Source organism: Danio rerio, chromosome 25, assembly GCF_052040795.2.
Source record: "Danio rerio strain M-AB ecotype USA chromosome 25, GRCz13ab, whole genome shotgun sequence".
Lineage (NCBI taxonomy): Eukaryota > Metazoa > Chordata > Actinopteri > Cypriniformes > Danionidae > Danio > Danio rerio.
In genome coordinates this window covers 20,536,848-20,560,877 of record NC_141045.1, presented here as the reverse complement: position 1 = coordinate 20,560,877, position 24,030 = coordinate 20,536,848, and the positions used below count along the sequence as shown (strand labels likewise).

General features: G+C 36.1%; 1 protein-coding gene across 36 annotated transcripts in view; it reads right to left on the bottom strand.

The window, feature by feature from the left end:
• The window catches only part of ppip5k1b (diphosphoinositol pentakisphosphate kinase 1b), a 109,024-nt gene extending 86,098 nt beyond the window's left edge, over positions 1-22,926 (bottom strand). For 14 of the 36 annotated variants that reach the window (XM_087312113.1, XM_087312126.1, XM_087312131.1 and 11 more), the window contains exons 1-9: positions 22,864-22,926; positions 4,960-5,339; positions 4,678-4,870; positions 2,066-2,156; positions 1,885-1,970; positions 1,351-1,505; positions 1,170-1,271; positions 939-1,100; positions 104-225 (exon numbers count right to left, since the gene is read on the bottom strand). In XM_087312113.1, the coding sequence (XP_087168239.1) occupies positions 104-225; positions 939-1,100; positions 1,170-1,271; positions 1,351-1,505; positions 1,885-1,970; positions 2,066-2,156; positions 4,678-4,870; positions 4,960-5,115 (1,067 nt within the window). In that variant the 5' untranslated portion in view covers positions 5,116-5,339; positions 22,864-22,926. Of the gene's footprint in view, positions 1-103; positions 226-938; positions 1,101-1,169; positions 1,272-1,350; positions 1,506-1,884; positions 1,971-2,065; positions 2,157-4,677; positions 4,871-4,959; positions 5,340-6,643; positions 6,775-9,983; positions 10,228-22,863 lie in introns of those variants that run through there. The other 22 variants (XM_087312117.1, XM_087312120.1, XM_087312135.1 and 19 more) reach the window with 8 other exon arrangements.
• Between the last annotated feature and the right edge of the window lie 1,104 nt (positions 22,927-24,030).

Here is a 24,030-nt window from a genome sequence, read left to right as displayed (position 1 = left end):
AATGAAATGGTAAAATGATTTGAATTATGCCGTTATTTTTATACATTTTTAAAATGCATGAGTTTTGAGTAACCAAAAATCGAGGCAACACAGTCTTGCTTACCCCAGTACTTTGGCACAATCATCATAGTACTTCATGGAGTTCTTAACAAAGCTGAAGCCATTAACATCACAGACGAAAGAGTGGCCATTTGCTCGGAGGAGGTCAAAACCACAGACTGTTTGCTGAGTTGGAAAGTTGTTTGAAAAGAAAAAAAACAAAACAGATTTTATCTTTCAAACCTGTAACCATTGACAAAACACTTGAGGCCAGATTTACTTTCATCTTAAAGCACTCACATTCGTATGGCATTAAAAAATGGCAAGAGCATGTTTTTTTACAAAAACATAGAAAAAATATTGTGACAATGTGTGGAAATAGTTATTTGTGATAGCAACAAAGTGTTTTATTCTGTTGTACGGAAGTACATTTTAAATCAGTGAGTTCTGAATTGGAGATTCGCTTTTACCAGATTTGAATCAAAGAGTCATTAACTGCAGATTCTCTGACAGAATTATTTAAATCAGAAAATAGACAACCGACTCCCTCTGAGCAAATAATTTTAATTAATTAATTGCAGTCTTTCTGAATTGTTCATTTCAATCAGTCAGTCATTAATAGAATAACTGATTTGACCAGATAATTTAAATTAGTGAGGCAAAGATTGGAGACTCACTCTTAGGGGATAATTTGAATCAATGAGCCATTAACTGGAGACTCACTCTGAATGGAGCATTTGAATCAGTGAGTTGTTAACTGGAGAGTTGCTCTGAATGGATTATTTGAATCTCAGAATTGTTAACTGGAGACTGACTCTGAATAGATCTCTGAATCAGTCGGCCATTAACCAAAGACTTTCTCTGAATAGATTATTTATTATTAGTAGTAGTATTATTACCTTAAACGCAAGACACACTTTTCTGGCAACAAGCTTCTCCATTGCAGTGAGCATCACAGGATAGCGGATCTCCTTCCCCTCACTGTCTCTTTCCACTTTCCCATCCAGAGCAGGAGACTTACGGGCCTCAGCGTGAGCATAATCAGGTCCTACCGTGTAAACCTAAGAGAACCGCTAGAAATAAACAAGCCATCCAAACACCACATAGTGTCTAATGAAATACTTTTGTACCTTGACATCAGTGCCATCTGTGGGCATGAACTCCTCGTAGATGTAAGACCCAGTCTTACGGACAGTACTTTCAGGAGAATAAACACTGCTCCGGCTGCCAATCTACAGGACAGAGTGTTTGAGCTCCAGACCAAACAGATCTTAAGTTATTAATGCATGGCTGCTGTTATTATTGCTGTACCTTTCTAAAGAGGCGCTGGCTGCCCCCGCCGGCTGAGGTTGGGTAATAGATGTAGACATTGTGGTCCTCAGCAGAAACAGGCTTTTCCACAAAGGGTTTATGAAACACTTCTCCATTCACTTCCACATGGTCCTCGCTTTCTACAAGGTTACACTCTGATATCGCAAAGATATAATGTCACAATATTTTTGCAATATGGAAAGCAACTAAAAGAAACCTTTCAGGCAAAAAAGGATTTGAAATGTAAAAGCTTCATGTTTGTTGTACTTGTTCAGAGTTGCACCCTAATAAAAATGCTAAACACTAAAAATGCTAAAACAAATTTACAAATATTTGAAAAAAATCCCAAAATAGAAAGGAAAAGACACAAAAAAGTACTAGAACTCTAATAACTTCAATATATAAACAAAATAAAAATAAATAAAAAAGAATTCAAAATAGAAAGGTGCGTCAATATTTTGCTTGTAAAGGAAAACATGCTCCACTCTGAAACTAACAGCGTCACACACATAACTTCAAACTGACGACCTTTACCTTCTGGTCGGTCAGGGTCCCGGTTCAACACTGCATAGCGTGGAAGGTCAATGCCCTCTTCCTTTAAAATCCTATACACTTCCCTCCTAAAGCCATGAGCATAGAGTTATAGCATGTTAGAGACAGCCCTTAAAACAAAGTCTGCTTGTCCAGGGTATTTCAAATGAAAGATTTACCGCACCTATCTTGAATGAAATACTGCATGTTGAGGTCGTTGATAAGAAGGGGATTTCTTAGTTTGGCATAACTCATTGCTTTGTCAAGGGGAAAACCTTAAAGATAAGGGGAAAATGCATCCATTTACATTATATTTAAACATTAGCAACTTGCTAAAACATTCAAACAACATGTTAAAAGTGTTAGCAAATTTAAAACATGCTAGAAGCTTACGTTAAACATGGTACAACATGCTACAATAATATAAACGTTAAATCAAAAATATATATTTTTACCTAGGTTTAAAACAGATGTTTTCAATATAAATCTGTTTGCTGTAACTTTAAACAAATTAAACATTAAAACATAAAAAAATGATATAAAAATGCTAGCGACATGTTAATACATGCAAACAATATGCTATCACATGATTAAATGTCTGTCTGTCTGTCTGTCTGTCTCTATCTATCCATCCATCCATCCCTCCATCCATCCATCCATCCATCCATCCATCTATCTATCTAACTATCTATAAATTTGCCCACTGGCCTCTGTTTATCATGACCATCCCCATATCATAACTGGCTTCATCACTTTACCTGCGTCCCAAATTGCATACTTATGCAATATTCTACGCCATTTTGTAGTGTTAATAGTGCAAGTAGTGCATTCACACTGAAAATTCCAAAAATTATAAGTGCACTTTAATTACCCGGATGATGCACTCACTCAGCCGGTAAAAAGAAGTGTGTAATGATGGACACTTTAGGCACTCAACAACCACAGCTTTGCTCATGTAGCGGAGGGGGCGGAGCTATCGAGCGCACATTTTGGAAAACATTATTTATTTTGGATGGTGAAAGCAAAATTCTCACACATATTATGCTTTTGAGTGTGTAAGTGCATAAGTACATAGTGCATGAGTGCATAGTCGGGGTTTAACCCCAGCATCATGGCCTCCTAACCATCCCCATAACATAATTGGCTTCATTACTCTGTCTCCTCTCCACCAATCAGCTGGTGTGCGGTCTGGTGCAATACAGATTACCCCATATGTAAAGCGCTTTGAGTGTTTACCCTATTAGTTACTATTCACGTAAGTTCAATAAGCATCAGTTGAACTATTCCACTATCGAAAAAGAGACCCTTGCTCTTCTGCTTGCATTGCAGCATTTTGAAGTTTATCTTGGTTCGAGTAATCTTCCTGTGGTGGTGTACACGGATCATAACCCACTTGTGTTTTTAAACCGTATGTGCAATCACAATCAACGCTTAATGCGTTGGGCACTTGTCACTCAGGGCTATAATCTGGAGAACAGACATAAGAAGGGTTCTGAGAATGTTTTGGCTGATGCTCTCTCGAGGGCATAGATCATGTCTGCGGATTAATTTTTTTTTTAACAAAACGAGTTTGTTCATAAGGGTGAGAGTGTAACGGTTGTCGTATATTGGTGAAATGTTTGCGTCCCGTTCTCTCTCTCTTTTTCTATCTCCCTCTCTTTCTCTCTCCCCATCTCTACCTGTCATATCCTTTAGGTCCGCCTTCACGGAATCTGATTGGTCAGGAGACCAGTCACTCATCATTGGGTGACGTGGCGCTGTCACATATAAGGACGCCAGGGAGAGCGGATGACAGCGCGCTTTTCCTTTGATCCCGTTTTTGTGTATTTTTGCCGTCATGATTTTGTTATTCGTTAATTTTGCTTAACTTTCGTTTGTATAAAATTATTTAGTATATTTTCTGCCCATTTTTGAACGAGATTGTGATTTCTGTACATTTATATTCGATTGTTTGTTTGTTACTTTGGCACAACTCTTACCTGCTCAAATCCAAAACAGATTATTGAGAGTTGACTTTGTCCTCAGAGTAAGGCGGACAGGGAAGATGTCGTACGACTTCCATCTTACATACACGTAGTCAATCCATTGTTTAAAACACCAGGTAAGAAAGTGAATGCCACTTATGTATTTGTTTTGTTTTTAGTTCAGAATAGGTAAGTTTACAGCGCTCGGCGCTGAAGATTTTTCTTTTCTTTTTCTTTTCATGTTCTAGTGAGGTAAGGGTTTCGCTTATGAGTTAGAATTGTTTTGTTATATTTATTTCTTTGATTTGGCTTCACTGGCGTCCCCTTACTCTTGAGTTGACCTAATTTTGTTTGATACTTTGTTTAATTTGTTACTTTATTATTGTAAATATTTTTCTGAGTGTATATATATTTGGGCATTATTCTGATTTCACTTTTTTTGTACATTAAATCACTTTTGTTGGCAGTTTTGTTGATTGTGTCTTTTGTTTTCACCCATCATCTTGTAAAGGTACCACACCTCTTAAATGTTATTACTTTTACCCTAGACTAACATCAAAGAGGTTGTTACACCGGAAAAGAGTATATACATGTAAGGAATTATTATTATTATTATTATTATTATTATTATTATTATTATTACTATTAGACAACTGTACTGCAAGTACAGATGCCTAGTGAGTGTGAATGGTCACGATACATGCTTTTTAGTATAATGTGGAACGAAAATGAAAAATGAAAATGTTTTAAAATGAAAAGGCACTAGTGTAAAGGAAGCCTGAGACAGTATGGCTCCTGAAGAAACAAAGACTGTGTGCAATATGAGATTTACCTTTGGAATGGAAGGAAATGAGGCAGTCACACAGCGGCCACTTCTCCACCGGTTCACCAAGTATAACCTCCTCTGGAAAAATGACCACGGTGATGTACTCAAACTTACAGAGCCTCTCCAAAATCTCTGTCATTGGTTTAGATGTGGATTTCTTCATCATCGAACAGATCCCCACCACGATCTGACGCTCTGACTAACAGAAAAAAAAAGAAAAAGACAACAAATTGACCACAAATCTGCAACGATGCTCATCCATGAAAAACTTCCTCACAAATTCTTTACCTGATCTTCATCCTCCTCCTCCTCCTCCTCCTCCTCCCCGTAAGGCCCTGAGATGTTCCTCATGTCTCTGTTGTCCAATTTTCTGCTTTCACCTACTTCACTTCCAATGAGGAACCGAGGAAGTTCACTGTTGGACATCCCGCTTGACTTCGACATTTCTGTCGAGTCTCTGTCAAACAGCCCAACTCCCAGAACAGCATCTCGCGCTGAAGCTCAGTGGTGAGAACATTAGACAGATGAGGTGTGAAATCCAGTGGGATGAAGGCCAAGAAGTAACTTCAACAGCACAGAGAATTTGAAAATGGTGCTTGTTGGATCCTTAAAGATTTTGTGTCATCCTTCTAGAACCAGGAACATGCTAATCCTGATCAACGTCTTACCTGCAACAACAACAAAAATAAATTAAATGCCTAATATTAAAATAGGTGTGTTCACACATAGTTCAGTCCTCTTGATTTTGTAAACATAGCCTTAAAATAATAAGAAAAAAATAATGATCCATTAAACTCAATAAGCATGATCATAAAGTGGCATGTGGCAAAGTAAGAATGAATCAAATGCATAAGAATACTAGAAAAAGCATCATATGCAGTTTCCACAAATTTGCGGTTTATTTGCAGTGTTAAATCAGCATACTATAGTGTTTTCTGAGTAATCATGTGACAACAAAGACTGAAATAATGCTGCTGACAATGCAGTTGTTCATTAAACATACAATATTTCACAATATTTGTGCTTTGCTATACTTTTGATCAGACCTGGCTGGGCATCCTACGGCCCCGGGGCCACATGTGGACGGCAAGATTCTTTGAACAGCCTGTGTGAGGTATTAATTTAATTTAAATTCAACCGCAAACAGGGTCTTGCAATGCATAGGTCTATTCTTGGGGGTCAACAAAAGGGGACTTTAACATACAGCGTCTTTTGTGCGCTCAGTTTCGTTATTTTAAATGGAGATACACAGGTTCAGCGGGCAAAAAAGGGATACATTTGTGGTATGTCACGCTCATGATTTCCAGGCGCAGCGAGTTGAAAGAAATCTAAATATTTCAAAGTGCTGCGAGCAAACCACAAGTTGTGTGATGGAAAAAAACAGGCAGCTTTACACTTTGTATGGAATTACACAGTAATGAAGGTAAACTAATTACCTCAGATTTAAAAAAAAAATCCAGATACAGATCCTCTCTCAGTGATGATTATTACAACACATATCCACCTCACATTCAATCTGACTTCAGTGCACTTGTTCAGCCTAACATAGGCTAAAATTATTTTACAGATCATAAAAAATTATGAATCTATTAATAAATAAAAGTGAACTAAGGTAAATCAATCAAACAAAAACCTTGTGGCATTTATATAAAGGTAATATTGTGATGCTGGTCTTTAAAATACTTTTTGTGTATGACTTTTATGAATGTTTTTTTTTTTTTTTTTTAACAAATTACTTGTATTGGTCTGGCCCTCTAAAACCACCCCAGAGTCTAACGTGGCCCTTTGGAAAAATTAATTGCCCACCCCTGCTTTTGATCATATTAATCCAGCCTTTGGAAGAGACTTCTTTGAAAAACCTTTTAGAAAATCCTATTACCGCGCACATTTGATCAGTATGGCTTACTATGTAGACACTCTTGTGTATTATGTCATGTGTCTTTGCAATATTACATTAACATAATGGTAATACTTTCCCAGTGATGGGTTGCAGCTGGAAGGGCATACACTGCGTGAAAACGTGTGCTGGATAAGTTGGCGGTTCCTTCCGCTGTGACGACTCTGGATTGATAAAGGGACTAAGCCGAAAAGAAAATGAATGAACAATTTTGTTAGTATTAATTTATCAATTATACTTGTACATTGTCCATTTTCATTTACAACAAACTGCCAAACATTAATTATATTAAACATTTCATTTATACAACTATTCTTTTCAGGAATTAATGACTAGAATGAAGAAAATTAACTTAATGCTGAGTGCTACATTATTAATGCTGATATATGACCTTATTCTAAAGTGTATTTTTGTACATTTGTGAAAGTGGAGATCTCCCATTTTGAAGACTGCATCAAGTTAGATACTAAAGTGATGTCATATTGTAATGCAAATTAAATGCAAGTAAAGCGTCTATTTAAACGATTGTAAAAGTTAAATACAGGCGAAAGAATGTTCAATTGAAACATAATTGTTCCTACTTCCTAGTAACAGTTTATTTATGTAAAAATGAAACAACAAGCTTTATCTGACCTGTATTAAAATTTGTATTAACAAAAAATGATTAGGGCTGCACAATATATCGTTTCAACATCGACATCGCAATTTGCACATCTGTAATAGGCCCATCGCAAGATCTGCAATGTTAAGGCAGGATTATAGTTGACCAGGAACCAGAGTTGATTATGTTTGTGTTTTTAAAGCCTGTGATTGTGTTAGCATTTAAAGCATTCATGCACAAGAAACTATAGCGTTTAACTTTAAAAAAAGATTAATTGTACCTAAGTTTATACACACACACAATGAAAACTGCACTGTTTTACACTTGATTACTCAATTTGTGTACCTGAATACTGCTAGACTCCCCTGTTGTTTTCATTTATATCTTTGCTCTACTGCTTTTATAAATACTTTTGATTAGTTTATTATATTTATTGCAGATGCACTCTACAAAATCATTAGAGCTGTGAACCTACTCTGGTCTCACGGTTCGGTTCGGTTATGGTTATCATGCCATCGATTAGGTTCAATTCGATATCTCTGTGCATCACGGTGCATTGACGATGCTTTCCATACAGTTTTATATTTTCTACACAGCACAGCAGTTCTTGAATTAAAAATGTATAAATATAATTTATATGCTGTCTGTAATACAGTTTTGTCCTTTAATACAAACAGTCAGATATATAAAATGTGCATTTAAACAACACAAGCATTTATAGCAAATAAACAAATCTAAATATCCCGATCACTTTCTGATCCTTGTCTAGAAAAGTCCTTTCTTATACCCCTTTGATTGGTCCTGCGCTCAACTGAAAGGGTTGTGATTCCCTCTACGGGCTGGCGCTGTTCACAGATGAGTAAAGCCTGATTTAAACACAGAGAAACGGCAGCGGCGATCACAGCTGATCCATGATAGACGCGGTGAAGAAAACTCTGCAGATGCACGCATTTTTTGCATTATTTCAAGCAAATTCGTACTTCCGGTTTGAAACTAGGCCATGAGATCTTAGCGTGTAGTCCAGCGTGTAGACTGGACGTCTGTACCGGGGAGTACCTTATTTTGTCGCGGAGTGTGCTGCATTTATTCATGAGTAAGACTTGGTTCAAACCAATCAGCGCACTCTATTGAGTATGCGGTGCAACTTCATTAATATGCATGATACCTTCAAAGAGCTGTTACGGTGTTTAGACGGCAGAGAGATGCCACGTTGTGTTGCCAAGCGGGAGAACAGTGTTGCTTTTATATTTTGCTGCAGTGAAAGTTTTGTTTTCAATTTCCCTCAATGAGAGCGCAGCTAGATTCATGTGTGGATAACAGTGCACACGACGCTCAACAGAAATACGTGTCTAAGGAACATTGTTCAATCGAGAGCTTTTCTCATCTGGAAATGCTGAAATTCGGATTTGCCTCTCGTCTCCTTTTAATAAAGACACAGCTCCAATTGGTGTTGATTGTCCTGTCTCTACAGATTTGGTAAGTAAGCGATCAGTGGTCTTTGTTTGTTTTTTCAGAGGCAAAGTTAGTTTGTATAGTCAGCAGTACTCTTTCAGTGTTCAAAGACGGACCTTGGTCAAATGATTTCTAAGTTTATAAAGTTTACAGTACATTAATATCACTACAATATTATGGTTTATAGAATTTGCTGTAAATGATGCTCTCTGAGTGTAAACATGTAAGCACCACAATCAAACTTGCCATCGTGTAGGATTTTCGCTGCATTTTGTGACAGGAATAACACACACAGCTTTCTGACGCTACCTGCCGAGTGCATCTAAGTTACTGAGAAATGCAGAGGGTTTTTTTCTCTCATTCACCGTGCGGTAACAAACATTGCATGAAAAATACACGCTTCCAGCAATTCTGCGAACCAAATATCTCGTTTGTCATGAGGGGCATAAATGAAATTTCGGAATGAAAGAGCCAAACTGCAGTAAAAGTCCACCATTTAATAATTTGTAAAATAGTTTGATTACTGATGTCCATGTAAACACAGTCACTGTCTTTCTCCCCTGCGTCTGTGTGTTTGTTTAGCCTCTGTGAAAATCAGCACGTGCCCAAACCGACACTCCCATTTTTATGCAAATTTTTACAGACCTTCCCCATTTCCCTCCTCCGACACTCCCCCCTAAACAGAGCTGGACACGCCCACTTTCCTGACTTTCTCCAAAGTAGAGGTGTGAAAACACCCTGCTGAAACAAGGAGGTTTTCATGGCCCTTTAAATGTGATCATAATACATTTGACTATATCTTAAAGAATAACAAACTTTTTGCTGACAGGTGATTTGGAGTATAGTGTAAAGATATAAAATGAGAAAGAATGTGTATTTTAGGTCTGATTGTTATATAAAGGTACATAAATATATAAAGATAGTTATATACTTGTAGATATGCGATTCCAACAATAAAATATTGATAAAAATTGAATGACATTATTTTAGTGTGCATTATACTAAAATGTACTATAAATGGGTGTTCAGATGTAAGAAAAATATAAACAGCACACATTCTAATGTATGGGACAAAACATTTGATGTTGCACAATTTTTTTCTTGTCACGTTTGACCCACAAGTATTCAATTTTATCTAAAATGCCATTCAATAGAGCAGTAAAGCAACCCTTAAATCTTTTGAACAAGCATGAGTTGAAACCTGCAAAGACAACTTACCTGTGCACCACTTCATATCCAACAACAAACGTAATGTTTAGCTTAGCAAGTGCACTAATAACACTAATAAAAATTCTACAGTAGACTTAAACATGTCTCACAGTTGCACTTAGCCTACAGTCAGTATCCAAAGCAATGCCATACCTTCAGTTTGCTGACTGCAAGGGAAAGAATGCACTGCTGGATATGCATGTTGTTTCATATCGCATTTCCAAACCCACGCTAATACACGTCATGCTAGATCCCTCTAAAAAAACCTTTTTTTCTCAATCCAAATCATCCCGGAGCCCATTTTTACAGACCCTTTTAACTTTAATTACATATGTCCATCTGATACATTGCACGGTTTGTACAATTACAACAAATAGTGAGCCATTTATGTTATCATGTAAGCAAGGGCCCAATAATAGCGCTGCCAGGCCCCTGGCAGAGGTGAATCTGGGGGAGGGGTGACACTTAGATCAAATGTTGAGGTCTACGGCTCATCCAAAGATAACTCTTCACGCTGTGGATGTGTTGACAGGGGACATTAAGTTGAGAGGAAGCCGTCGGCAGTGACCCGGGGTCAGGAAAAACACACATACAGATAAACAAACTCATAAATAAATGTTACTATCACTTGCAGGCTATGCCACTAAGCAGCCAGAGTCCAACATCCTCGCAAGATCATATAAAAAGATATAGTTTTTTTGAAGGATTGAGTTCGAACTAAGATTATATAGTGAGCTCAATTAACATTAGCGCCTTCAGTAAATACGAGTAAGAAAAATTCAAAATGGAAAGTACGCTTTTGACTGTATTTGGAATGGTCATGAATATTAATGAGCATAATAATAATGAGCCAGAATCTGCTCTCGCTCTCACACCCACAAACAGCTTGCTGTACTCTGAAATAAATATGTAAGCATTATAACCATACTTCAGCTTTCAATAACATGGCAGAGAGGTTTAATTTAGCTAGAACGAGTGAGGGAATGAAATGAAGAGTTTGCTCCTGAGTTGTGTTGTGGATGAAATAAGCTTCATCATAATAATACTTGACAAATGGAGATGTATTAAGAGTTCTATTTTGTGGTTTTATATGTGCATTAGGGCTGCTAGATTAAGCGAAAAAAGATGGTGATCTCGATTCGACCCCCAACATGATCTTAATTCAGATTTTCTACAATTTAGTCAATTATATTTTCAAGGTCAGGAGAGAAGCGTAAAGGCGGTCACGTAAGTCTTCACATATACATTTTTTTATATACGTTGCCCAGCAACCTGGACACCTCCAGGGTTACATACTGTATTTTTAAGGTATAATTTTCCCAAAAATGTCATATCTGTCTTCATGTAATGACGTATTCGTGGCCGTAAAATAAGGAGCTGACGCATTGTCTATTTACTACAGAGTGGACTCGTGCATGCCCGTCAATCATGTCTACTTTAGTGAACAGAACCTGCATAGGATGTGATAACGAGTAATAAAGTTGTAAATGACCTTCAGTTTGTTGCAAAGAGAGATCATTTTTTTAAATATGACACGACGCCCCACAGGGCATGCTGAAGCCCCCTTGTGGGTCGGGACCCCCCCCCCCCCCCTTTGAGGCTTTCAGGCATTAGAAATTGTACTGATTGTAACTTTCATAATGATCCAATCTATTGAATCATTTATAAAACGAAGACTACACAGTATTATTTTACATTTCAAGTACTGAATCTGACGACATTATCTGAAAACAATAAAACACTGTTTATTTCATCTGTATCTTATTCTTTATCATATTTATCTATGCTTGTAGATTGTTTATTATATAAACATTCAAGAAATATTCAAGTTATCTAATGAAAATACACTTGTATCGAAATATGCATCGAAGAAAAAAAAAATGTCGCAATGTCCATTTTTTTCTATATCGTGCAGCTATACTGCATGCATTTTTCTTTCTCTTCAAACCATTTTTTAAAACACAAAATGTAAATAGTTTTTGGCCAGACAAACAATATGAGGGTCCAAAACAGGGTTATTATAGTTAATGATAATCAAAACAAAAATAAGAAAGTAAAAAACATTTTTGTTATTTGAAAAGGGGATGTGTAGTAACAAAAAAGTTATCTTGCAAAGTGACTAAATCTTAAACAATTAATTTAAAATAATAATAATTAAATAACAAAAACATTATAAATGCTATACAAACAAATAAAAAGATTAAACTTATTTTACTTCAGCAAATTCCCCTAAAATATTTTTATTTACTTCAGGTTTATGCAGAAAAGTAACAAAGAATATTGAAAAATATTATTAATAATAATGTTATTATTAACTAGCTGAGATGGAAATTTACTATTTTCTATTTAAACATACTAAACTTTTCATGAAAATGAACCAAACAAATAACATGAAAAATAAAAACTAATTTGAATTATTAATAAAACTACAATGTTGGCATGCTCAAAATACTCGATTAACCATTAACCGAAAGGGTGCGTTTGAAACCGATTAATGGTATCAGTTAAACGATTAAAAAACATTATTTTATATATTTTTAGTTTGGCTGCATAAGGGGCAGATCGAATGTAATTTTTGCGTTAAATTGAATGGTTTACTAACGGCCGCAAGTGTTGTGCATGTGGCTCATCACAGAGCTGAACTGTTTGTGTTGGTTTCCGCTACATTCATTCTTCCACGGCAAGACGCCACACCAAAATGCATCCCGCCACAGCTACAGTACATTACAGCTTCCCATTCAAAACATTTAGTCATTCATTGTTGTTGTTGTTTTTAATAGCGGATTATAATTGCATTAAAATGTGTTAAAAGGTAAGTGAATTAAAACAGCGCAAACTAGTGCTGCACGATTAATCATATCGCAATCGCAATGTCAGCCTATGCGATTACATTACAGTAAATCTTGCGATTATATTAAATAAACAAAAGCGAAAGCAGTGCGTGAGCAGCGCGTGCGCAGTGCGTATGGAGAGCAGAAGCAGCACGCAGGCGTTTGCCTTTTACACTAGCTGCGTCTGCAGCGCGCAGCTCTTCGGCAGCAGCTGTAGAGATCAATCTATCTCTGTCTATTCTATGTAGTTACATATATCTCTCTATATATATACAAATACACCTTTAAAAAAAACGTTTTATCTGCACTTAGGCCCACTTAGTTGCATAGGCAGTATAGGCAAATGCTAAGGGCGCTGTACATCCAGGGGGCGCCAGAAATGAGCACAGTTAAGTTGATTTTGTTTTCCCTATTCCTGATACATTCAGTGTTAGACGACAATAACTCAAAAACCTCTTACCCTAAAAAGATCTAAAGTGTGTTTCCTACAAAAAGACAAAGCTGCTTATGTTTCACAGCTGTATTTTTCTTTTCTTTTTTCGCTCGACATAACGAGCACTGCTCCATTTAGGCAGTCCCATTATGTGTGTAGCCAGGAGAACTCGCACTGAGAGGAGCTCTCAGTAAGGGACCGTCGGAAAAGTGCTTCTTTTTTTTTTTTTTTTGCTCCGCTCAGATTCGGGTGTGTGTTTAAACAGACAATACACTTAAAACTATGTAAACATGTCCGTCCTGTGTGTTTTACTTTAAAAAAAAATTAAATTTTTTCTTAAATGAGCACAAATAGTTACTAAAGTAGTCTAATGCTTCATTATAGATCTGTGCATTCTCACATGAACACCTCTGTTATCAAACAAAATAATGAGAGATTCATTTGCTGCTCTTCACTAAATAATTATAGTAACTTTAATCAATATGCAAATACAATCTTTATTTTATTGTCAATATTTTCTGTTTGCTATGTATTCTATCATTTGAAGCTATTTGTTGTCCCATATTTTGTACATCCCAACGTCGACAGATTGCTAACCAATAAATACTGTAGCTATAGTGCTATCTGTACGTTTTAATGTCAGCTAATGTTATGGAAGGGCATAGACGTTATGGAAAATAGTAATAGTAATGTAACTACCCCCATCACTCCTTCCTCAAGCAAATGTGTAAATATTGAATCTATTCAGCAATAACGTTAATTGCATTGGCATATTTATCAGATGTTTTTCCAGCTTGTAGTAGTCACTCAAAAAGCTATTTAGTTTCTTATGACTTTACACTAGCAGTGGAATTTACTGCGATGTGACGGGGCGCCACCTGAAATCTTGTCTAGGGCGCCAAATTGTTTAGGGCCGGGCCTGCCTGTGATATCATGTCATTTGGTTTTTGATTGTCAGGATGTTTTAGGCCAAGTTATAATAATATTTATACAATATAGTTATAATGAGATTTATGCATGATCACACTTCAGTAACATCAAGCAGCAGAGTAACAGCTCGTGCAAAGGATGACACGGACAAAAGTAATTAATGCATGCACTTATTTTACTTATTTCTTACTTATATACTTATTAACTTGAGTAAACATAAAACAAAGCCGAATAAAACTTTCTTCCTCTGCTTCAACTGCTCAGCGAGCTTGCATCATCCAGCATGCGTGTCGAACTACACTACCCACAATACACTTCGCTATGGACTACAACTCCGGTAAATATTCTATTCCCCCTCTCCTGCAACACTAGCATGCAACTTAAGCAAAACTGATACTAAAATTTTTTACATTTGGTTTTGTAGTTCGGGCCTAAACAAATGTTTGTTGCAGTTTTTAATCGTTTAAGTTCATTTGATTGACTACACAAGTCAGTTGATATCATTAACGCATTTATTGGGTAAAATTGCTACTTTTTTCTGTCATTCAATGTGTTTTGGTCATTATCAATGCACTGTCACTTTAATTGAGCGTGAGCAGCGCAGAAAAAACGAAAAAACACGCGCTGCTCACGCTGTGCTTGTGGTCACGTGACTTCACGCAGCGCAGTGTGGAGACGAGAGAAAATGGATACAGAACAGACCAACACTGAACTTGTGCCCAGAAAAAATGCTACCTCTGTTATTTGGTGATATTTTTGGCGATAAAAGCCAAGAGTAGTAATGTAAAAATATTTTTAAAAATGGGTATTTGTTTTATTCATCTTTACATTTGACTTTTTAATTTTATTTTAAAATTAATTTAATGTCATTTATTTCAGTAATGTAAAGAGGTTACTGTTATTTAATTTTGTACAACTTTGTTTTAATATGAAAACATTGTTCATTTCTAGTTGTTGCTAGATTGCACTGTATACTGTATCTCAGTTGAAAAATTTAAATTTCAGCATTATTAGTAATCTATGTGTGCATTTTTCTTAATAACAAGGAAGTTGAGTCATTCCACTTGTTTATCATATCGCAATCGCAAATCGCAATTTTTACCTTAGTAATTGCAATGTGATATTTTTCCTAAATCGTGCAGCCCTAGCGCAAACTTTTCGGTAACCGTATAGTGCTGTGCGCTATTTGTTAAACCCTTTGAGGTTACGTGCTGACTGACTGACTGAATGACAGGTGTGTGTGATGCGTGAAGCCAGTAAACACGACGTAGCTCTAGTTAAGATGAACACAGTTTCCATAAATATACTTTATTTATAGATAAAGGTCTGTGGCTCTGCATGTAATGACTTTATCTTGCTGGAGTTTATAGCCGTTTCGCTTTACTTCAGGATGCATTATGCTGCTCTGTAGGTCTATTGAAAACTTTCAAAAATCTTGAATATAACAATATTATAAAATATTACAATTGTAACAACATAGACAGCAACACTCTTTGCACAATCAAAGAACACCGCTCTTCTTGTCAACATAAAAGGCAGTGAGGTGCACCTCACGTTTTTGGAACAGAAAAGCGCGTTTGCTGTGAACGGCCCCTTGTTCAACTGCAACACATACTGTACAGTTGAAGTCAGAATTATTAGCCCCCCTGAATTATTAGACCCCTTGTTTATTTTTCCCCCAATTTCTGTTTAAACAAGATAAACTTTTTTCAACACATTTCTAAACATAATAGTTTTAATAACTAATTTCTAATAAATTATTTGTTTTATCTTTGCAATGATGACAGTAAATAATATTTAACTAGATATTTTTCAAGACACTTCTATACAGCTTAAAGTGACATTTAAAAGCTTAACTAGGTTAATTAGGTTAACTAGGCAGGTTAGAGTAATCAGGCAAGTTATTGTATAACGATGGTTTGTTCTGTAGATTATCGAGAAAAAATATAGCTTAAAGGGGCTAATAACTTTGTCAATGGTGTTTAAAAAATTAAAAACTGCTTTTATTCTAGCCGAAATAAAACAAGTAAGACTTTCTCCAGAAGAAAAAATATTATTAGTTATACTGTGAAAATTTTCTGGCTTTGTTTATCATAATTAAGGAAATATTTAAAAAAGAAGAAAAAAATTTGAAGGGGGCTAATAATTCGACTTCAACTGTATTTGTTAACTCGTAGGACAATAACGTGTAACCACACGTGCCTACAGAAATATTTGCATACAGATTAGTTGATGCCAAACAAGCCCTGATGCTGATTGCCTCCTGGATCTGTGTCATAAACACAACAAATAAACTTTAATTTTACAGCTTATAAAGCATGTATGCAAATTAATACAATATCATATTTAAACAACAAAACTGTTTACAAAAGTCAACATATGCGCGCGTTGTCAGTATTGTCTTTTTATCACGCAGCGAGAGCACTTGAACCGTGATAGGGAAAGGAAACCTTAAATCAAGACTTAATCCAGGGGTGTCAAACTCAATTCCTGGAGGGCCGAAGCCCTGCACAGTTTAGTTCCAACCCTGCTCTAACACACTTACCTGTAGGATTCAAACAAGCCTGAAGGACTCAATTAGTTTGATCAGGTGTGTTTAATTAGGGTTGGAACTAAACTGTGCAGAGCTGCGGCCCTTTTGGAACAGAGTTTGACACCTGTGACTTAATCTTTAAAATAATTATTTCTATTAAAAATGTAAAAAGGTTTAGTGATATAATAATAACAGTGGTAGGGCTGTGATCTAATCGAAAAATCCGATATCGATTTCGATTTTGGCTTCTAACGATTATGAAAAACCATTAATCGAGATAAACGATTATTGGGTCATTTACCGCCCCCTTTCCAGTTGTACACGTGTTGCTCTTAAAAGCAAGTGGTGCTCGCTGCAGAGCCATTTGGGCGAGCTGAGCTCCAGCGAGGGGGAGCTTAAGCTTGAGCTCCACCTTTTTTGCACTTCTTCTACGAGTGATGTCACTGGAGGTAGGGTTAGGGATGGGGTTGGTGTACGCATTAAAACAGCTTACAGGAGGCAGAGCGAGAGCTCATGCTCCCCCTCACTGGAGCTCAGCTCTGCTCAAATGGCTCTGCAGCGAGCACCCTCTCCTTAAAAGCACGAAAGACCTCATGATTCTGTGTGTGAGGCGTGCACACACAGAACAGAAGCATGCAGTCAGCATACGGTCTCATTCGCACACTGAGACAAGCAGAGCGCAGTCAGTGCACACATCTAAAGTCATCTTAACTTGAGCGCTTTAATGGGTCAGATAGGTGTCAAAATGCGGTGTTTAGTCATTATTCATATTAACCATCATCTGTGTAATAAACAAACGAGTTGAGAATCAAAAGACACGCGAAAGAGAAACCATTAAAGAGACAGCGCGCTATAATCCTTTTGCCGCCTGTTTTTATGATTATTAATCAACAAATGGAGAACATGCCTCTCTGCTCTTGACTGAAGGACTTTTGTAGCTAAAGTGTTTTTCTTACAGTAAAGATGCTTAAAGCAGTTTGTTTCATATTTTTATTCTATTGTTAAATTATTTTAAATTAGACGCCCCATCCATAACCAACCTTAAATCATACCTGAACTCTTTTTAACAGTTCCAAGTAAACTGTTTTGTGTGACATTCTCATAAAATCTCTCTGCTTTTGAATATCTTTGTTCGTAATTGTTCTTAGCCCTGTCAATGTTTATCTATGTTGTATTATTATCAGAATATATCCTCTCCTGTTTCTCTTACGTTTATATTCTGTAGCTGTCAATATAATACTTCGCGTCTATGGAAGAAAGAGTCAATAAAGATAGACAATGTGTAACATCATATTCATCAAAAGACGGTTTATGTGCAAGTAACTGCACCGGTCCGAGCAGGGAGCGAGCCGGCATGGGAGACAAGCTCCGAGGATGCTAAAGATTGCAGAACAACGTCTGTCGCTGGATTCAAGGACTGATATTTACGCGATCACCAGCTGCTTCCATTACATAAGGGCAAATATAGATGACTAAAACCTCATTTACTCATTTTACTCGTACTTTTTATCATTTATAATGTCCAAGGCATTGATATTAATATTAAATGCTACTTTTGTGCCTTTAATAGCCTTTTTTTCTTGCCTGTTTACTGGGTTAAAAATCTTACATTATTCCATCTCCACCTGCTGGTGAAAGCTAGAGCAGCTGGCGATCTTCAATCTGCAATCTATTGCTTCTCCTTCAGTTCCGGATGTAATGTTGAATTTTAACAGTCGAATTTGATCCACTTAGATCCACTAAAATGAACTGAAAATAACCTTTTGAATATTATACATCGTATTTTTAAAGGGTATTAAATATTTTGTAAGTGAAATCTGAAAATTGAATATGAATTATTGAATTTTTAAGTATGAAAACGTGTTTGAAATATTTTTCATTGAAATATTCACAGCTTAAATAAACAGATATGTTAAATTTCAGGACCTAAAAATACAAACCCTGGAATTCAAGTCATTAAAATGCAAGAACTTGTTAATACGGTGTATTATTTTTTTCAGTTTGTGATATTCAACAAGCTTTTTAATTCAAGACTTTTGGCATTGATTTTGTTCCATAAACATGCCAACACATCTGATGAATCCAGCAGTCCAGCAGATACTCCTTAAGAGACCTTTGGGATCATATCATGTGAAGTGCTTTCATTATAGCCACTTTTTAACAGCTCATTCCTGTCATAAATGATTATCATTAAGATACAGAAGAGAAAAGCAGCGCTGCAGAAAGCCTGCTACATGACTGAACGTGACCATGACCAATTGATTAATACAATAATACAATAAATTTCAAACAATTCAGAAAATAAATAACTTTCCCAGACAACATAATTATATTCATATTATGAATTGAAACTAAACTAAATTGTGTTTTTTTATATTAATGTTTTTGTTTATTTATTGAACAACAACACCACAAAAGTCAAAGATTTTAGTAAACACAAAATACCTTTTTAAACATTTTATTAAATTATTAATTAAGATTGTTTTGGTTCACATTAATTATTAACTTATTTATTTATTTATTTATTTATTGCTGTAAACAATAAACTTACAAATATCAAACACTTCAGCAAACCAACATTTCATAAACAATTTGACGAAAATTATTTATTTATTTGCTTACTTGGTTATTATTTTTTAATGATTTGGTTTGAATTCGCTGACAAAAATGACAATTATTAAACACTTTAGCAAAGTAAGCCCAATATCTTCAAGATTTAAAAAAGATATTCTAATTTGTTTTTTATTCATTATAATCAATTTTTTATATAAAAATACATGCAGTTATTAAATGTATATCTTAATCTATGTAGTTATTTTTTAAAGGTAATTTATTGATTAATTAATCATTTATTTATTTAAAGTTGGAAATGATTTTGCTACTGGTTAAAATGGTTAAAATTAAATGCAATATTGTGCCAGAAATAAATGTAAAGCTTTAATTTAGCAATTAATAACAGCACAGCAATTAATAGCTTGCACAACAATAAAAATGAGACAAGCAAAAGAGCTTGCATTTGCAGAATTGAGAGTGCCAAATTGCCTAACTAGTGCAAAATGGCATATCATTAACTAGTAAGTTAATAATTTCTAGTCAGCAGTAAAAGTCATTGCTATACTAAACTCCAGCTTACCCAATCTCTAATTCAATCCAATTATTTACATTTAGCAATGCTTTTTTCCAAAGTAAACTACAAATGAGAACAACAGACACACAAAAAAAACAAAAGAAGCAAAATATGCAAATTCATAATATGACTAATATGTCTTTCTTTTCTGATGCACAAATGGAGAAGAACATTTTCCATAAATCTTTCAATATCCCAGAAAAGTCCCCCCCAAAATTATGAAAGTAAACAATTCTCAACTCTGCGTAACATATCTCTTGAAAGTGCCATTAAATTAAAGTTGTAAACATTTAGAAAACTTGTCAGTGTTATAGGCTTTCAACTGGCACACACAGACACACAATTCAACAATATTGAAGAAACATGTCGTGCAAATCCAGCATGAGTCACAGACAGAGACATGCAGCTGTCAGACCAATGGCAGCACTTTAACCCTGCCTTAAAAGTAGACACAAGAGGCCAGAGCTCGCAGATGTCCAGCTGCTCCATGAGTATATGTTCCAGATTTGCCTTATGCAGGCTTAAGAAGATAAGACCTTTCTATCTGAACATGATACACAACTCCTTCACAAATCAATTTTATATACAGTAGAGTATGGGTCATACTGATCAGGCGTACGTGTTCCGTACCCTTCAGAGATCAATGTCAATCTCACTTGAAGAAGAAAGCTTTTTGAGCCTTTCACACATTGCATCTTTTGCATGCTTAATTATTTATTTCAATTTTGGATATCTGGAAAACACGGGCAAACAGAGAGAGGAAGTGGCATTCTACGATTTCCTAAAGTTTAGACGCAACAATGGAGGACATACTGTACAGTGGAACATATTCTTGCTTCTTGGCATGTGGCTGTTTGTGACAAGAAAACAAATTTAGTCTGCGATTGGGTCAACCATGGTTCATCAATCATTGTATTCAAGTCTAGGCTGTGTATTTAAAAATGCTGCTTCCTGTGTTTTTGTTTCCCTAGCTTGTAGCATGCGCTGGTGACGATTCTCTGTAAACCAATGGCATTCAGCAGTATGTCTAGCTCCATTGTTTTGGTATTGTATTGTTGTGCTATGTGCACTGACGAAGGAGTTCCAAAAAAGTGGTATTGTTCGCTATTTTAGCACTTTTGAGTGTAAAAAAAAATGGAAACAAATGTGAACTGTACCACTCACTGGAAATGAACCATTACCTTCACTGCTTCTCTCTGGTGGAATGACTTGGCTGATAGCTACTTACAAGGGCTGTAGACAACAGATTTTTTGCTAACACTTGCATATCTAACGACATATTATTTTATACTTATATTCTGTTCTGTTATATATATATTGTTCTGTGTAAATCAATAATTCGTTAATTTTCCTTTCTGCTTAGTCCCTTTATTAAGCAGGGATCGCCACAGCGGAATGAACCGACAACTTATTCAGCATGTGTTTTACGCAGCGGATGCCCTTACAGCCAAGACCCAGCACTGGGTAACACCCACACTCTTGCATTCACTCCCACACATAACCAATTTAGATTATTACAATTCACTTATAGCCCATGTATTTGGACTCTGGGGGAAACCAGAGCACACGGAGGTAACCCACCCCAACACGGTGAGAACATGCAATCTCCGCACAGAAATGCCAGCTCGAACCAGTGACCTTCTTGCTGGGAGGAGACAGTGCTAGCCACTGCGCCACCGTGCCGCCCTGTTCTGTGTAATGTCAATCACAAATTTTTTATCAACAATTCTATTACTAATTCTCTTTATTGAACTTTCTACTCCATATATATATAAACAATTCTGCCTCTTTAACAATATTAGTTACTAATATGTTTCCTATTCTATATCTTTTTAAAATAAAAACACTTCAAAACACTAATCAATATTTCGTTCTAGCCTTTAATTCTTGTCTATAATGCTAAATGCTTTACATTTTTATAAATGCTCTCTCAAAATCACGTTCACTTTATAATTTAATTTCACTCAACAGTTCTGTCTGGTTCTCGAATCCTATTGGCCGTGTGATATTCTGCAATAACAGCACCGGTAGAGCCTTCACCCTTGTGTATTACTCCACCCACACAGAGAGATAGCAGATCAACAGACAAATATTGCAGCTGTTAGACAACATAATGTACTTTTGAGGCTTTTTTAGGCAAGACAAAAATGAAAGATGACGACAGAGACCACATAATATGTCCTTTAGGAGAGGAAAAAACTCAGTGAAGTTGATCTGTCTCTTTTATATGTTGTAGTGCTGTATTTATACCATAGTGATCTGCTAGTGTTTGCTTTGCTTCGGCTTTTTCGAGGTTAATTGTTGTGATTTCCGACTGCAACAGAGAAATACTGGGAAATCTCTGTAGACTGATGGCATTTCATGCCGTTCAGCCTTATGATCCTAAAAGAAGAGCAAAATCACCTGTTTTGTCACGACTTTAGACATTGCACTAAATAATCATTCAAATAGCTTAAAGTAAAGCTTGTGAATTAGCAACTGTTTCTGCTGTTTAGACGTCAGCTGCAGATGTGAAGCAATTGTGGAAGTAGTTTCTCATGCAAAAGGGTTTTTTAAACACTCCGTTTGAACTCTTTTAACTATTCTATATTCTGTTTTCTTTATAATATTATGACCTTGATCTTATAAGTCCTTATTGGAACTTTATCTTCTATACAAAAAATGTTTTATCTGACCTTCTGACTCAAACCCCCCCCCACACACACACTCACTCACACATAAAATGCATTTAAACACATTTTTCGTCTTCTGTTGCTTTACTTGTATTGTCCTTGTTTGTAAGTTGGATAAAAGCGTCTGCCAAATGATAAAACGTAACGTTAAACCTAAACGCAATGACTGACTGACCAATGAGAAGCAGTCGGGCTCCTTCATAAATGACAGTATACTGACAGCATCTGTTTCCATCTTCTAAGCCATAATAACAACCAAAACGACAGCACACAACACAATTATTAATGTGTTCGTCAAACAAGAGCTTCATGCACACAGTGCGAGATTATATTGCGCAAAACATCATTCTTTCATCGAGTCGTCTGACATTTCAAACAAGTGTTGCTGCGCTCCATCACTTCACACGAACTCTCACAGCTTCTTAAAACTCCACTAAACAAACTTTATGTAGTGCAAAACAAGAAAACAACCGCAGAATGTCATGGTTTGTATTATCTGGTACTTACTTGTTTGAAAGAGGAACTGTTGCTGGAGGACAGCGTTAAGACTTCCTTGTCTGCTGTCAGTGTGAAACTGGAGCTGCGCGTGAACTTACCTTCAGCAAACTGTTGACAGGCGCTGGAGAAGAAAACAAACCCTGTAGAGCGCCGCCTGCAGGACGGGCGAAACCATAACTATTAAAGAGATAGTTCACCAAAACAGGACACTTCTGACATGGTTTACTCACCCTCAAGTTGTTACAAACCCGTTTGAGATTCCTTCTTCTTTTGAACACAAAAGAAGATATTTTGAACAATGTTTAAAACCGGTTACTTGCACTATTTTTCGCTTATATGGAAGTCAATGGCTACCAACATTGTTTACAATATCTGTAACACTTTACATCAGTGGTTCCCAAACTTTATTCACCAAGTACCACTTCAGAAAAAAGGGTCTCTGCTAGTAAAATACAAAAGCGTAGCAGGCCTAATTAAGCAGCTAGAGCTCTGCACAGTTAAAAACTGAGGCAGATTAATTCCAATTATTATGAATATTTATTTTTTTCAGTCACTTTAAACAATATAAATAGTTAAAACATTAACAGTGCACTGTGCTTACAGGTTAAAAAAAATTTTTAAATTAAAATGTGTTTTTTAAAATTAGTTAAAAATGGCACTGTTCTTAAAAAGTAAAAAGAAAACTCCTGTACTTAAATGTAAAGTATCATCATAAGTAGCCTATAGGGCAATTTATTACCAACCTACGTCACACATGACGTCACAGGGGTTGAACCGTGCATATCGGTTGCAAAAAAAGACCGGTTGCAAAAGCAAACATGTCGTTTTGTGCGGTAGGATGCCAAAATCGAAAGTCCAAGAATAGAAAACTTAAATTTTACTGTACACCACACTGCTTTCAATGCCAACCGCAGACATTTTTGGCTAACAGCCATCAGAGGAGCTGAATGGAGTGAGGACCTAATTAAAAAGTTCAACTCTACAGTTTTTTTTTTTTTTTTTTATACCAGGTAAGTTCACGCTATGCTGATTCATTCACATTACTTGTTTTTGATCGCAGCAATGATTTCAGCAAAAACAGTTAAATATGGTTAATAAAACTACGGACACTGAATCTTTAGAATAAAATATAAACATGTCAGCTCACATACCCTGCTGTACAGGTGCAGTTCACTG